The sequence below is a fragment of the Nothobranchius furzeri genome, chromosome 4 (assembly GCF_043380555.1).
Source record: "Nothobranchius furzeri strain GRZ-AD chromosome 4, NfurGRZ-RIMD1, whole genome shotgun sequence".
Taxonomy (NCBI): domain Eukaryota; kingdom Metazoa; phylum Chordata; class Actinopteri; order Cyprinodontiformes; family Nothobranchiidae; genus Nothobranchius; species Nothobranchius furzeri.
In genome coordinates, this window is record NC_091744.1 from 87950726 (window position 1) to 87967487 (window position 16762).

The following is a 16762-nucleotide window of genomic DNA, read 5'->3' on the forward strand; positions in this document are numbered from 1 at the left end:
CCGCCCCACTGCGCTGAAGCCTTTTGATGTTCCCCAGTGTGGGACTCTGTCGTCTCCTCATTCATGTGGGCTGCACTAATTTTTCCAGTTTCTTTCTAAACAGCTCAAGCTTGGCAAAATAAATGAGGAGTAAGCAAGAAATAAGAGCCGTGTATCTGGTTTTTCATGATTGATGAGGGAAATCTATGTAGGGTTTGGTAAACTGAGTGCTTTAAGAGCTCAATATAAATATCACCTCTGCTTATGACCAATAAGCTGTGATACTGTATCTCAATGTCGAATATCTCCCTGCCTGGTCTTTATTGGGCTTTAATCAGAAGATTCTCGGATTCTTTATTTCTTAGGGGATGTACACACTTCGTTTAGACTCAGGAAACAGTCAGGTTTATCAGAGTAAGACTTTATTTTACAAACAATTAAAACATGACTAGTTGGCATTTACGGTGATGGCTGGAACTAGATGTGAATGCGATGTTAGTCCGAACTTCCGTATCTCGGAGAGCCGAGTTCTGGACGTAACAGGATTTGGTTTGCGTTAAGCTATGAAGTCGATTATTATCAAAAACACATCAGACACCATCTGTGTGTCTACATACCCACTCGGAGACCCTCATGATAGATCCGGAATGTCGAAGTCCTCGGACTTCCAGGCACCGAGGTCCGTAGAAGAAACTGCGGCGCTACTAGACCGTGTTAGAGTTGTCTCCAGGTCACGACAGATGGATGGAACCGCGCGTCTGGGACTCTGAAGGAGTCTAAACGATATCGGCTGGTTCTGCAGGAACTGTTGAGGTGTCAGCTTCGCAGGAGCAAAAAGGTTTTGACGACGAGTCAAAAGCTTTGATGGTTAACGAGGTTTTGTTTCAGATGGCCGGTCTGAAGCTTCTCTAGACCTGAGGAATCTCCAGAGTGATCCAGTTTTAATGTTCTCATGTTATGATTTGTGTAGCCAACCAGAGGTTGGCAAGTTTGAGGCATATTACCAAGAGTCTCAGAAACACGCCTTCCTTGGTACCGGATGCTCTGATCTGGGTAACGGACTATCTGTGTGTCACGCGTTTAACTTTACTTTACTTTGTTCTTGTGTGAGTGCAAATGGTGATGACCTCGTCACGTAAACATGCTGAAACATCGCATCATTTCAAACTTCAATCATTGAGCACAGATTAATGAAACGTTTCATTATATTATAATTATTATAAGTAGCAATAAACAAACGTTTATTTAATGATTATCTAGCTTATAAGTTGTAGAAGTTCACATCTGATTTAGGAAATCATTCTTTGATTTAGCAACTGATCCGAGCTGCGAGTGTTCCTCATTCAGAGGCATGAAGAGTCCTGTAGGACGATAAGGATGGACCTTGAGGAGAGAACATTATTGTTGACATTCGTTATCATGTGTTCAGAGCTGCAGAGAGGCTCCGAGCTGCAGCTGGTGGGATGAAGGCAGGCCAGTTTAAAGGGAACACGTGCAGTCTCGTGTCTCCCTTTTGACCAGATGTTGACCAGATGTTGACCAGATGTTGAATGGTCAACCAGTACCTAAAAACTGACCGTTGCTGGACATTACATACAACAGACACAAACCAACCAGGTGATAACTGTGGTGATTCAACAGTTTTAGAACAAACTATTTAGGCTTAATTCAATCTTTTAATTAAAAGAAACAAACCAAAGATGAAGAAAATACATCATATATGTTTCGAAACCATTTATATTGGATTTAAATGTATTTAAAAACTAAAAGTATTTCAGATGCAGTATTTTTGTTTATGATAAGAATCCAATCCAATAAAATTCCCTTTTTATGGTTTTTCTTTCAATTTAAGTATTCCATGGAAATACGGCACATTTGACATTTCCACAAGATCCGATTAAATGTTTCACTCCAAACATCAACCGACTGAAGAATCCAAAAACGTTCCAAAGGTCAGATTGAGGGAACTGCTCACGTGTTGCATCAACCATTTACACAACTCTTACTTAACCCTCTGAGCTTGTTTTTGGACATCTTTTCCTGCGTGTCTGTGTGTCATCTCCACATCTCCACCACAACAAGCCTGCAGATCTGGCCTGCTGGAGGAACATGATGGCGCCAAACTGAATGCAACAGGTAAACCTGAAAAACCAAAGACGTGCGTAGCTTTGCTTTGCGTCACACTTAACTGCTGAGGCGGTACAGACTCCGGCTGAGGCCACCAACCACACCGATGGTGTGTAGTACCCTTAAATTAAATGCAACAGTGCATCTAATCAGGCTTCATAACTGTAAAGAGTCTTATTTTAATCAACAGGAAAAGGAACTGAAGTAAAACTCGTCATGGATCACAAATCCTAGTGGCTGGTTTCCAAACATTTTACAGCCGTGGTTTTTTTTTCATTTGCATTTTTATACACTTGAACTATGTTAGTGTCCAAAAACTACTCAAGGTGTGAAAGAGAAACCTTTGTTCTTTTAGTAAATGATCTACAGTGCAGGCTGCATGTTGGTGCGGTGGTTAGCACTACTGCCTTGCAGAAAGGAGGTTGTGGGTTCACATCCCGGCCTGGGGTCTTTCTGCAAGGAGTCTGCATGTTCTCCCTGTGCATGCGTGGGTTCTCTCCGGGTTCTCCAGCTTCTTCCCACAGTCCAAAAACATGACTGTCAGGTTGATTGGTCTGTCTAAATTGTCCTCAGGTGTGTGTGTGTGTGTGTGTGTGTGCATGGTTGTTTTTCCTGTGTGTCTCTATGTTGTCTTGCAATGTACTGGCAACCCTTCTAGGGTGCACCCTGCCTGTTTGCCCGAAGACTGCTGGAGATAGGCACCAGCCCCCCCCCCGCGGCCCTGCGAGAGTAAGCGGGTAAAGAAAATGGATGGGTCGGGTGTCATTCATAAAGTCAAACAGTTCATATTTAACATCAGCTGTTCGGGTTATTTAGCCTAACAGAAAAGAAAATATGGGAGTTCATTTGTCATTATCATATTCTCACTGTTCTACTGTTATATATCTATAAATCATAAAGTTCCTGACCAAATATGTTCTTAGCAAGCTAAATATCTAATTTAGAGTTAAATATTTATTTTACAAATTAAACATTTTAATCAGACCTAAATATTGAGTTTGTAAACTAAATATTTAATTTGGAACAAAAATTTTAGTTTACAAACTCAATATTTAGATCTGACCTGAATATTTTATTTTAAACTAAATATTTCATTCACTAACTAAATAGTTAGCTACAAATTAAGTATTTATTTTCCAAAATGCATATTTAGATTCCAGCTAAATATTTATTTTGGGGCTACACATAAATATTGATTTTGCAAACTAAATGTTTATCTCTACAATAAATATTTAGCTGGGATCTAGATGTTTATTTTGGAAGAGAAAAAATTTATTTGAAGGTAAATATTTAGTTTGTAAACTAAATATTTAGCTCAAAAGTTGATATTTAGTTAGTGCATTACATATTTATTTTACAAACTAAACATTTAGGTCATATTTAACTCTAAATTTGATATATTTAGCTTGCTAACTAAATACTTAGTTGGGAAATGTAACATTTATAAATAACATGATGAAAATACAACTTTGAAAAATGAACTCCCGTTTTTTTCTCTTATGAAAGGCTAAATAACCCAAAAAGTGCTGTTAAATGATAAGTCTTTGGCTTTATAAATATCACCACACAGAAGATACCGTTTGATTTTAGAGGAAATTATGTCTGCTTGAGATAAATCATGATTAGTCAATCTTCGTGAAAATAAAAATGACACGTTTTGTGGACTTTTGTACTATTATGGAACCAAAAGTCAGACCAGAAAAGGCTTTATTTTCAGAGTGGGTTGAGACCTCGGTGTATGTTTTTACATAAAACATCAACAGAAGTTGAACCAAACACAAGAACACACCAGGGAGCCTTATCAAGGTTTCTTGCATGATTTTTGGAAAATGTGCCACTTTAGGTCGTTTTCACACCAACTGCTCCGGACGCTGTGCATGCACCAGTTAGAAGGTGAGAAGTTGAAGACACAGATGTTGAAATGAAAGGGTTAGGGTTAGGACACCGAGCCGCCTGTTTCAATCCTCTTCTGACTGCATGATAAAGCACGAGGTTACTCTGGCAGACAGAGGCGTGCAGATCAGCGTGTAGCTCGATTGCTATGTTTTATCGTCTTCACACACTGCATGCTTCAGTCATTAATAACTAGCGTGGAGCCAGTCCCAGTTCCACCCTCGGCCCTTGGTCGGCTCCTGCTCGTGGTGGCAGGCCGTCTAAGGTGTCCTGTTTCTTTGTGAGTGTGCTGTTGGGTTACTCCTTCTAAAGGCCTCCTGCTGTGAATTTGGAAAACTAGATGACCACTTACTGTTGATCTTAAGGAATTAGTACTCTATTCTGCATGGTGAAGAATGAATGTAGGCACAGAGCCAACCGGTACTAATACTATTGTATTAGAGTGCCATTAGAACAGATAGCTTTTAACACGATTTTCCCTTTGTGTGTCTGGGTTTTGCAGAGGACCATCACAAGTCACCATGGACCCTCAGAGCAGAAGACAAGCTGTAAGTCCAGCAGCACCGGATGGGGGCTACGCCTGGTTCATCCTGGCGTCTTGCTTCCTGGTTTTTGGGCTGACCTTTGGTGTGATTAAGTCTTTTGGTGTCTTCTACGTCGAGATACATCAGTACTTTCAAACGTCAGCAGCAGGAACATCATGGATTACCTCCATTGCAGTGGCAACTGTTCACATTATAGGTAACTACTGTACAGTTCTTAACTCCTGAAGTAGAAGCATGTTTATGTCTGGTGTGATCCCGCTCAGCTCCGCTAGCATCAGCTCTGAGTGCACGCTTCAGCCATCGCTCTGTAGTAATGGCGGGGGGACTGATGTGCAGCGCAGCAGTTGTGTTTGGAGCGTTCGCCCGTAACCTGACTCAACTCTACATAACTGTGGGCTTCCTTAACGGTGAGTTTCCGTTTGAACAAATGCAAGTGAAAGAAAACAGAAGTGACCTGCTTGTTATTTGTTGCAGGCTTTGGGTACGCGCTGACCTGGACCCCCACGGTGACCATGCTGGGCTTGTACTTTGATAAGAAACGTCCAGTGGCAAACGCCTTGGCCAGCTCTGGAGAGTGCATATTCACCTTTGTCCTCACCCCCCTGTTCCAGCTGCTGATTGGCTGCTTCTCTTGGAGGGGTGCTTTACTGATCCTCGGGGGGCTGCAGTTAAACCTGTGTGTTTGTGGGATTCTGCTGAGGCCCCTGAAAGCCACACGAGATGTGAATCATGTCGGTGAGGTCAGGAAAGAGGAAGGCTTGCCTCTCTCTACGGAGGAATCAGATGAGACCCAGAAGAGTTTTAAAATAGAGAGTAAACCGGACATGTCGGAAAAACCGGAGCAGGAGGAAATAAAATCACGTTTTGATGAACTACGTGAGAAATTCAAACTGACCAAAGACTCAAGCCGAAGCTCAAAGAGGACTGGGCTGAGGACCAGCGTCCTACACTATGTGGATTACACCCTTATCACACACGCCCCTTTTATGGTGTACTCCATGTTTGGAGTGTTTGCTGCTTTGGGTTTCTTTGCTCCGTCTCTTTTCCTGGTTCCATACGCTCGCAGCAAGGGCATGGAGGAGTACCGCGCAGCCGCCCTCATGTCCGTGTCTGCAGTGACGGATCTCTTTGGAAGAGTGTTCTTTGGCTGGGTGGCGGGCCTGAGGCTTGTTGAGACGGTGCGTTCAGCATGGTTCTGACAGGTTCTCTTAAACTCACGCTAAAACTTTGTTTCCATTGCCAGGTGCAGCAGCTGGCGGTCACCGTCATGCTCCTCGGCGCCATTTTGCTCCTGTGCCCACTCGCCTCCACGTTCTCAGAGCTGGTTGCTTTCAGTGCAGCTCACGGCCTGGTGTTCGGAGCGACGGTTGCCGTCCACATCACGGTGCTGCCCGAGGTCGTGGGCGTCCACCGGCTCGGCAGCGCCCTGGGGTTTTTCATGCTGATGCGCAGCAGCGGAGGCCTGCTCGGACCGCCCATCGCTGGTGAGCTTTGATAGTCAGCTGCAAAGAACAAAGTCATCCTACTGTGCACATCAAAAAGACATCAGCTTTGAGACGTTAGCAGTAAAATCCCGCGTGAGCCACCCCTCCCCGGTGCAGGCTAGAAATAAGCACAAAGCTGAGCAGAATGCAGCAGAGTTCAGTTGTTTGCTGCAGTTTCTGTTTGCAGAGCTGCACAGAAACGTCTCAAGGTTACAGTTTCTATTGTCCTCTTCTCGATTCTGTTCCTCTAACAGTTTAAATCTCACACAATGGATGTGCCAATACATCATTTAGCATTGTGACTGCAGCTCAATGGGCCTCATTCAAACAAAATTCAATCTTTAGATGGTTCTGACATGCTGCACCACCTTTTAATGATCATAAATCGTGTCTTTTGTGATTTACAAGTTGCACAGGAGATTAATAACAACGTTTTGTTGCTTATTTCAGGGCTATTCTCGTCCAAAATCTGCATTGTTTTGTCATTCCCTTTGACAAATTTAAAGTATTTAACATTTTCATTACAGAAATGTTGAAGCAGCTCTGAAGGCCTAATAAAACGGTCACAAACATTTTTACAATGAATAAATTGAATTTTGAGAGAATGTAAGAAAAATAAGCAAAGCAAGTAAAATATCTCATCTTATGTACAGTTCATACGTACGATCAAAGCAAGTCATTGCTTTCTACAGGCTGCACACTTAATGTTCTGTATCTTCACATTAAACTTCACTTATCTGACACATTTATGAATCATTTAAAGCTTCATGTGGTTTAAAAGTGCCAGCTATAAGGAAAAAAACGCATCTTCAATTTATTCAGCTGAAACGTTATTTTCCTCTCCTCTCCTCTGTCTGTGCGCATTTCTGACGACCCGGTCTCACAAACCGGCGAGCTTTTGAGTGAGAGGTCGACATTCCCCTCTCAGCAACAACAGTAATAAAACAGCGTTGGCATCCAAGCTGAGAATCTTGCCAGGAAAAAAAAGCTGCACTGCCTGTGATCAGGGAAAACCAGCCGGAGAAACGTCTCCGCCCGAGTGGAAAGTTACACAAATTCACATATTTGTACTTTGGAAGCCAAACAGGGATTTCCAAACAAAACTCAGGTATTTTAGATTGTCCAGGTGGAGCACCCATGCAGCTTTTATTTATTTATTTGTTTGTTTTTTGGAGTCCATCACTGAACTTTAACTATGAAGCATGTTTATTTCCTCTGCTGGCGTGGGAGCTGCCAGGTTGCTACACCTTTACATGCTGGAGGCAGATATCAGGTAAAAATGACCAAAAGGCTTCTCCTGGTTGTCTTGCTTGGCAGAATGATCCGTGTGGTGGTTTTATCTGGCAGCTCTGAGATTTCAGCTACAGAAATCTTCTACTTCAGCAAAACAAGTGCTTGTGGTGCTCAAACCCAATCAATGCCTGAAAAGAAAATGATAAAAGCAATAAAAGATGCTGAATGATGAACCTGGAAACCGAAGCCTCGTCTTCTGCTTGAAGGTTATGAAGCAACAATTGTAATTTCGCTGACTTTTATTTTAGATTTCCTAAATGCGATGGTGCCGTAAAAGATGTTTTTCACATGTTAAATGTTATATTTAACCACATAATACTGTGTCCTGAACTCAAAACCTCCACGCCCAACAGAGGATGATGCAGTTCCACTCATTTTAGGTTTATTATCATCTGCTGGGTGCTGGGGGAGGTCTGTGCACATAAATCAATCCACATTCCAGTTGATATTTTCCCGAAAGTAAAACACACGACAAAGGGCCAACAGGTGTCTGACTGATAAAACCTCTCCCTCCCTCACACACAGGTAACCACGCCCTGCTACTTCACCGCAAATATATCACTACCACCGAAAATATCCGTATAAAAACACCAACATGTCATATCTGATGGAGATCTAAGTTTAATAGAAAATGCCTTCCGCACAGTCCTGTTGTATTTGTTAGGGCGCCCTCTGGTGAAGGATCTAGATACTGCATCTGCAAAGAGCCAATTTTATTTTTGCCACATTAATATAAGATTACTGCAGCTGTTTGTTGTGATTCTCGCAGTAAAACCCTGATTCTGACTGCATGGAAAGGATAGAAAATAAGGACATAACTGTCACATTAACCCCAGCCAGTGAGTTTGTTCATTATTTTCTTATTATTTTGTGTATCAGTGAAGGACACAAATATAGACGATGTATTTTTTGCTAGAGACTATTTTTAACTTGTTTGCTGAGTTCTCAGACCACTTATACATCACAATAACCTAAATATTCTTAAAAACCTGTTTCTGTTCATTTCACAAACTCAAATGTTCATTCTCATCTTTGAGAGGAACCTTCAGGTGTCATCATGGGTGCCATGACACCTCTTGCTGTTTCTTTACTCTCTAACTTCTGGTTTTAGGATTCTTCATTGACACGATGGAGAGTTACGGTGCTGGTTTCCTCTTGTCTGGGGCAGCTCTCATCATCTCTGCTTTGTTCCTGCTCATCCTCCATCAGATGAACCGAAGGAGTCGGAGTACAGCTGCTGAGAGGCACGATTCCCTCAAGCAGACAAAGTGGTTCAACGTTTCTTCTGGGATGAAGAGTGAAGGTTGGACTTAAGAGGGACATCTTCAGGAGATCACGTTTTTAAAAATCTAATCCCCTCTGTAAAAACGCTGCTAATAAACATGCTAGGTTAAGCACTGCCGGGGTTTTATCTTTCTCTGTGTATTTATGGTACGAACGCAGTGTAAAATCTAAATTAATGGTCACAGTTTACAGATTTTTTAATCAAAGACCATGATAATGTGATGTTTTAGGCTGTTAATGCAACACTTTTGTATTCATTACTTTTAATAAAACAAAATGTTCCTAAAAATATTGTTTTTCTTTATTTTCATGGATAAAAGCTGAATTCACAAGTGAAAATTACATCTATGGCTCCACCTAGTGTCTGGTTGCTGATAGTGCACATTAGAACTTAATTTACTGCAAAACTAGTAAATATTCAATTTTATTTAAAATAAGAAAGTGCATGAAGTGATCCTGAGAAGCAATAACCTGTAGGATACATGTTTTTTTTACCTTTTTCTCAGCAGTGGCCGGTGCGGCTCGTCCGTGCAGAACATTCATGTGTCCACAAAGCTGCAGGAGGGTAAGAAGACAGCAGAAAGCTTTTCCTGTCAAATTCTTATTAATTTTGTCTGTTGATTAAACTAAAGCTATGAAACAGAATGGGACAAAAACATGTTGCTGGTTGTCACGTAAGCCATTTTCGATGTGTACACGTGTGGTTGCTGTTGTTTTGGTCTTTGCTCGTTTCTTCCCTCCTTCAGTTTTCGTTGTCGCTATCCAACACCTGTTCTGTATTTCAGTTATCGCCCTCCCTGCACCAATGCTCCCTGGTTTCATGCTTCACTTTTGCATCACTTTGTCTCGTTTCCCACCACCACTGTTCCAGCTCATTGTTTTCCCTTTTCACTGTTTTCACTACTTTATTAGAAGTGAAACGTTTGACATTAACAACTCTGATGGTTTTGGACAGCTGGTTTAAGCGTGTTACTGGAAACCAAACAAACATCTATTTGAATCTGACGTTTGGTTTTAGGTAAGCTGCAGAAAGCTGAATTATTTATCTGCTAACTTGATCTTTTCTGTCAGCTGCTTGCGTCTTGTCCTGATGAAGCCTACGGCACTGTGGGAAGCACTTCTCTTCTTCCCCGTCTCTGCAGCAGAATGTTTATATTCTGAGCAACTACCAGGAAATCCAGCTTCTATGAACCTGAACCAAGAAGAGCCCCTAGATAAACACTCTGACCCTGGAATGAATCAGTTACATAAACTAGTATAAATAAACACGTCACTCCTCATAAAACCCACAATAACACACTTTCAAGGAAGTTTTTTCTAAGTGAGGCTTCCACTGTTTTCTCTCACACGCACGCACGCATGAAAGTACACACACACACACACATACACACACACGTTTCCCCAAAGGTCACTTCTGGTTTGGTTTTGCTTTGAAGTTGGTTGATTTCAGGTCCAAACACACGTTTGGTCTAAAGGCGTGAGGGCATGTGTGAAAATCTGATGTTGCAAAAAGGACAAACGTGATAAAAACGTTTTCAGAGCTCGGGCCTTGACCGTGCTGAGATTTATTAAAAAGAAAGGAAAATCTAGAATGCAGCTTTACAGCGCCGGGTCCAAAAGGGCCGAAAACCCAGACAGCCTTGAAGTGAAACAGGATTTACTGAACCGCTCCCGAGTAAATCTGACCCCGCCGTGGAATCCCGGAGCTGAAGGTCAGCGTGGAAGCAGCTGAAATGCTTTTCCCTTTTTTTCTCCGACCCCGGGGTCATGTTGAGGAATGCTGCGCAGCTACCTGAGCTCAAAGGGCTCAGTAACAGGATGGGAGGGAAATGTGGAAACGCAGCTTTAAACACAACTGTTACTGATCAGAGTGGTAAAAAATGACTCATTCAGAAAATATTGGTGCTTTTTTTATGCTCTGGGTGAATTAGAAATAAATGAGTGGAGCACGGGCAGAGGCTGAAAGAATGTGCAAACACAAACAGCTTTGTTGTGATTTAGTTTTGGGAATGTTTTAGTGTCTAAATTCACAGAGAAATTGTTTAATTTTAGCTAATGACTCTTTTTGTGTACGCCTGACTCTATTTGATCTGCTTTCTATTCGTCATCCTGCCTTTCCTTTATTTCTGTAGAAGTCCCTGCCAAACTGGATCTTTAACAGCTGTTGCCTTTAAAACATCGAGACTCTTGTGTTTCCAACAAAGCTAAAAGAAACGTGTTTGGACTGTAAAACTGCGGGACGTCTTTGGGGTTTGCTTGTCCTCACACCTTCATTAATCTGGTTTCCAGCCTTAAGGATTTAATGTTTTCACCCGCATCAACACACGCACACGTCTGTAGAAATGCTTCGACACAAAAGGTCTCGTTGTCATTTAACATGCAGAAAACAGCAATTTTAACATTAAATGTTTGTTTCTCACTTTCTGACCACACCACGTCTTCTTCTAACCCTTTCACGCCCACATGTTTCATGCAGATGCCAAGCTGGTCTGCATTATGAAACAAAAGTCACACGTTCACGTTTACCTCACTGCCTGCACTCATAGAGGAGTCCGAGGAGCTACCCAGCTCTCCGAGCCACATCTGGGTCTGAACAGCTGCCAAATATTACCAATGAATCCGGCTGGGATTGATTTTGACAGTCAGAGTGAGAGCATGTGATCATTCATTCATTCATTCATGTTCCTGGGCAGAGGTGAGTCACACCATCTCCTCTCACCAGAGTCTGAGTTAATTCTCCACAGGTGAGGAGCAGAGGGAGCAACAGCTGCAGGCCATTCCCAAATCAGGAACGCGGGTTTAAAAGGAGGATGGAGACACTTCACCTTGCCGGATGATTGCACCAGTTTAGGGAGCACCAGCCCTTGACTCTGAACTTTGATCTTGTTAACTCGTGTTTTGACTCGCCTTCGACTGGTGGATTTATGACCTTGGATTGTATTTTGGATTTGGAATTGGATTATCCCTTATGCCTGTTTTTGTCTCGCCCAGGATCTTCTCATCATCTACTCACCCTCGCTGTCTTCGTTTTCTGGATCTCTCACCCTCTGCCCAGCGTCCTCCCCGGCTTCCCCTCCTCTCCTGATTATCCTGAGCACCTCAGAGACTCGAGCCGTATTGCTCATCCCCACAGGACTTCCCTGGGCTGTTTCAGTTACCGTTATTATAATAAAGACCTTTTACTTTACTGCTTTGGACTACGTGTGATGATTCTGCATGTCTTGGGTTAGGCACTTACCTCGAGTCATGACAGAAGGCCCTTCATCCTGCAGAGCTACAGCCGGTATTTGCCTCCAGAGAGTCCCTGTCAGGTGAAAGAAATCTCTTTCCTTCTATTGGACTCTGATTGATTGTTCTTCAGCAGACTGGATCTCTGCAGAGCTCCACCTTCTCACTCTTTACTCTGTTTTATTTAGTAGATGTAGCACAGAGAATGGTGCACTCCGGAGTTTCTGTCATGCCCACGATGGATTTATCGCATAAAGTTGGATGACTTTTTGCATGAATCTGGTTGCAACTGTTCATGAGTTTATTTCTTCGTGCGTGCTGTAAATTCCAGACATACTCCTGACAGGACGTGGCTGAGGTGTGTGTGTCTGGGGTGTGTGAGTGTGTGTCTGGGGTGTGTGCATGTGAACAGGATCAATTCCATTCCACTTCAAAATATCAAAAATCTAAGGTGTGTTCTATTTCGTCTAGTCTTAGCCCTTAAGCTAGCTGCTATTGGAAGGATGATCTCCGCATCAGCCAATCATGAAGAGCTTAAATGTACGCCCACCAATAGTGGGCCCCCTCGTGGTATATAACCGCAGTGACCCCACTGCTCACCTCCTTTTTCTCTTCATGCCAAGCTTGAGAGCTTTATTAAAGAGCAAATATTATCTCAAAAGAGCAAATTATCCGAAGACGACTTACCAGCCATGTCCAGCGACACCAGACCCTGCCCGACCTGCCAGACGGGCTCCATTTCCAGCGGTGACCTGCACGCTAAGTGTGAGGTCTGTCTCGGGGCTCACCACGCTGGCCTGGCCTTGACCCCGCAGGCCTCGTGCCCGTTCTGTGCCGCTCTGCCCGTGGCGGAGAAGATTCGCCGGGTCGAGTACTTCACTCCCGCCGCCGACGAAGAATTTCCGGTGGCTGACTCCTACCCGCTGGACAAGGCTTTGGTTTTCTTCGACGCCGGTCAGGAGCCGGCTGGCTTCAACCGGCTGGATGACGTCACTGACAGCGAAAACTACGATGAGGCGGCGTCCCTCCTAGACATAACGGAGGTCGACGAGCTTCGCTCAGCGGGTCCTTCTGCCCCAGTGGCTTCTCGCTCCTCCCTGCCAGCAGTAAGAGCACTGCTCCAGGAGCTGCCCGCCATCATTTCTGCGTCAGCAGCCCGCAAGGGGCTAGCTGTGCCAGAACCGGCCCTGCCTGAAGCGGATGATTTGGCGGGAATTTTCGGGGCAACTCAGACACGCTGTCCAGACCCTGTCTGGCCGCGCTTCCCCGCTGCTATGAGCTGCTGGTCTGCCGCCTTCTCCGAGCCTGCCAAGCTCAAGGCGCCAGTCTCCACATATGCGCCCATCACCAAGGTCAAGGGGTTTTCCGACCAAGGCTGGCCGTCCATTCCTCCACTAGAGCCGGATTTGGCCTCGCTGTTCGGCGCCAAGAACCACCTCGCTGGCCCGCGAGCTGTTCCCGCTTCAAAACATGACCAGCTGCTGATGCGGCTCACCGACCGCGCACATCAGTGTGCCTTTCAGACCGGCGCTGCAGGGAATAACATCGCCCTTCTTGCCTTCGGCGTCTCCAAGATGATGGAGGAGCTGGAAGCTCCCGAGGAGTCGAAAGCCGTCATAACTAAGACTGCTGATGCTATCCTCAATCTGTGTGCTGCTGTGCTCACCGGTTCTGCTCGCATCGCTGCCTGGCAGACCCTCATCCAGCGAGCGATCTGGCTGAAGGCCCTGCCCTCCATTCCGGAACATCTGCAAAGGGAGATGCTGGATGGCCCCATCACCACCGATGTTCTGTTTGGTCCCCATCTTAGGGGCGTCATTGAGAGGGCTCAGAAGACGGCCGAACTATCGGCTACGGTGCGAGACCTGGTCCACCCTCGGTCAGCCTCGCTCTCCGGCCGTTCAGCCAGAGGATGGGACGAACGGCGCGGAAGCTTCAGACGTCCAGCTGCACCGCCCGCTCCACGGAGCCGGCCTCCCGCTTCGGCTCCACATCAGCGGGACCAGCGAGATGGCGGACAACGGTTCCGGCGGGGCCAGCAGACGCCGTCTTGGCAGTCCCAGGTGCAGGAGCCTCGCCGAAAGCAGCCACGGAAGTGACTCTTTGGGGGGAATGTGTGTGTTACTGATTGTAATGTTGATGTTGGTTTTGAAATAAAACCCAAAAAACGTCACTCAAAGAGCTCAATCCTACAGTCCTCCGCAGAATCCTCTGCCGAGTTTTCACACATGTTCCCCACACCAAGCACTGCTGCACGCACACATGTTCCTGCAGGTAGTCATAGTACACAGCCAGTCGTAAGGGTGCGCTCCATTTGCGCTCTGGCCCCAGCATCCGGCCAGGCCCAACTCTTCCCGCTCTCCCCACGCCATTGGGTGGGGCGGGATGTCATGTCGCTGTCTCGACCACGCGCGGCGGCACAGTGCGCGGCTCCATCCGCTGGCACTCTGTCGCCCCCGTGCACAGGCCCGGCTCCCACTCGTCCTTCACTCTCGGACTCCACGCTCCGCGGTGTGGACCAGCCTGTTCCAGCTGTTTCGCACTTGCCCTTTCGAGCGCAGCCCTCCATGGGTCGCCCCCAGTTCTCTGGTACGGGCGACGGCGGTAAGGGCGCATGCACAACCCTCAGACGTTGTTCACGTGACCGCGCACACGCGTCCATTGTCGGAACGCGCGCACGAGTGGCACCGCCTTTGCATCATGAGCAAATGGATTTCGGACACCATTCATTGCGGTCACACACTTCATTTTCAGGCCACTCCACCTCCCTTCAACGGGATCGTGGAGACGACGTTCACATCGCAAGTACAGTCTCAGGCTCTAGAGCTGGAGCTGCGGGAACTTCTGTCCAAGGACGCTATTTCACGAGTCCCTCGCGGACAAGAACTCTTGGGTTTCTACTCCCGCTACTTCGTAGTACCGAAGAAGTCGGGAGGAATGAGGCCGATTCTCGACCTGTCCCTGTTCAACTGCTCCATAGCAGTAATGCATTTCCGCATGTTAACGATGAGACAAGTCCTGGAATATGTGCGCCCCGGGGATTGGTTCACGTCAATCGACCTGAAAGACGCATACTTCCACATACCAGTAGTTCCAAACCACCGGAAGTTTCTGCGTTTTTCGTTCAAGGGAGTTCAATGTCAGTTCAATCGCCTCCCTTTCGGCTACTCGCTAGCCCCGCGCACTTTCTCCAAATGTCTGGAGACCGCGCTGCAGCCACTGCGCACGGAGGGAATGAGGGTCTTATTTTACCTGGACGATCTTCTCCTGTGCGCTCGGTCCGAGGACGAGGCGTCACAGCAAACCAGGAGGTTGACAGAGCATCTGTCAACCCTAGGGTTTTCTATAAACTGGGAAAAGAGCTCCATCCTTCCATCCCAGTCGATTGTGTATCTCGGGGTGGAGTTGGACGCCTCCCTAATGAGAGCACGTTTGTCGCCTGCAAGAGCGGCAGATCTCTCCACGGTGATCTCCCGTGTTCAACCCCGCAAGATCGTGAGAGCCCGGTTAGTCATGAAACTCCTGGGCATGATGTCCGCAGCCCATTCAGTAGTGCCGCTAGGTTTGCTGCGCACGAGGTGCTTGCAACGCTGGTTCGTCCGCCTCCGGGTACACCCAATACATCAGAAGAGACGTATGTTGAGGATTCCCCCTTCAGTGGGCGGGGACCTCGCTCACTGGGGGAACCCCTGCATCCTCTCACACGGGGTTCCCATCGGACGTCCTGCGTCACACGTATCTGTGTTTACGGATGCGTCACTGTCGGGGTGGGGGGGCACGTGCTTGTCCCACACGGTGGCAGATCGCTGGCCCTCCCACACGCACGAGCACATAAATGTGTTGGAGCTTATGACAGTGAGGAATGTGATCAGACACTTCGCTGCCCTTCTCGAGGGCCGTCATGTCGAAGTTCACACAGACAACCGGGTAGCGGCAGCCTACATAAATCGCCAAGGGGGAGTTCGATCCCTCCCACTGTTGCGTATAGCCACAGATTTACTGTGTTGGACACATGTCCACCTGCTGTCCATCAGAGCCATCTACATTCCGGGGGTACTGAATGTAGCGGCAGACATCCTGTCGAGAGGGGGACCCCGCGACTCCGACTGGCGTCTACATCCTGCACTGATATCACAGATCTGGATCAGGTTCGGGGAACCGTCTGTGGATCTGTTCGCGGCTCGCGAAAACGCTCAGTGTCGCCTGTGGTTTTCCCTGAGTCCCCGGGACGGACCCCCGCTCGGGGCGGACGCCTTCTCACGCCAGCCCTGGCCTCGAACGCTCCTTTACGCGTTTCCACCAGTCCCTCTGATTCCCCGTCTCCTGGACCGAATTCGGTCGGAACAGCTCTCGGTGATTCTGGTGGCTCCCAGGCGCGTGTCCGCGTCATGGTTTCCGGACCTGCAAGCGCTAGTGTTCGGCTCCCCGTGGAGGCTCCCGTGGAGGGCGGACGCCCTTCTCCAGGCGGATGGGATAATCAAACATCCTCCGGAAATAGGCCAACGGCTGTGGGTCTGGCCGCTGAGCGGTCACGCTTAGAGGCTTCTGGGCTGCCGCATGATGTGGTCGCCATGATTCAGGGTGCGCGGGCGCCCTCTACCATTGCCTCTTACGCTGCTAAATGGGCAGCTTTCCAGAACTGGTGCGCAGAACGGAATGTTCAAGCGCTCTCCTGCCAGCTGGCGGATGTCCTGTCATTTCTGCAGATACTGATGGACAGGGGCCTCGCATTCAGCACTGTTAAGACATATGCTGCAGCTATCTCATCCTGTCATCAGGGTTTTGGAGATAGATCTGTTTTCAATCATCCCCTCACAAAACGTTTTCTAAAAGGTGTCAGAAGGAACAGACCTGTGTCCCGCCCGCTTTTTCCCCAATGGGATCTAACGGTGGTTCTGCACGGCTTATCTGAAGCTCCATTTGAACCCT

General features: G+C 46.7%; 1 protein-coding gene across 3 annotated transcripts; it reads left to right on the forward strand.

Moving 5' to 3' along the window:
• The first annotated feature begins 963 nt into the window (after positions 1-963).
• On the forward strand, positions 964-11853 carry si:dkey-246g23.4 (monocarboxylate transporter 13). Of its 3 annotated transcripts, XR_008559605.2 has the most exons (7): positions 964-2115; positions 4502-4740; positions 4808-4951; positions 5019-5722; positions 5788-6028; positions 9112-11521; positions 11597-11853. XR_008559605.2 is itself a non-coding variant. In XM_070550718.1 (6 exons), the coding sequence occupies exons 2-6, from the start codon at positions 4521-4523 to the stop codon at positions 9228-9230; spliced, it is 1428 nt and encodes a 475-aa protein (XP_070406819.1). In that variant the 5' UTR covers positions 964-2115; positions 4502-4520; the 3' UTR covers positions 9231-11853. The 3 variants fall into 3 exon arrangements, 2 of the variants coding, with proteins under 2 accessions (XP_070406819.1, XP_015820916.1); XM_070550718.1 differs by having other exon boundaries at positions 9112-11853; XM_015965430.3 differs by lacking the exons at positions 9112-11521; positions 11597-11853 and adding an exon at positions 8433-8894.
• The last annotated feature ends 4909 nt before the right edge of the window (positions 11854-16762 follow it).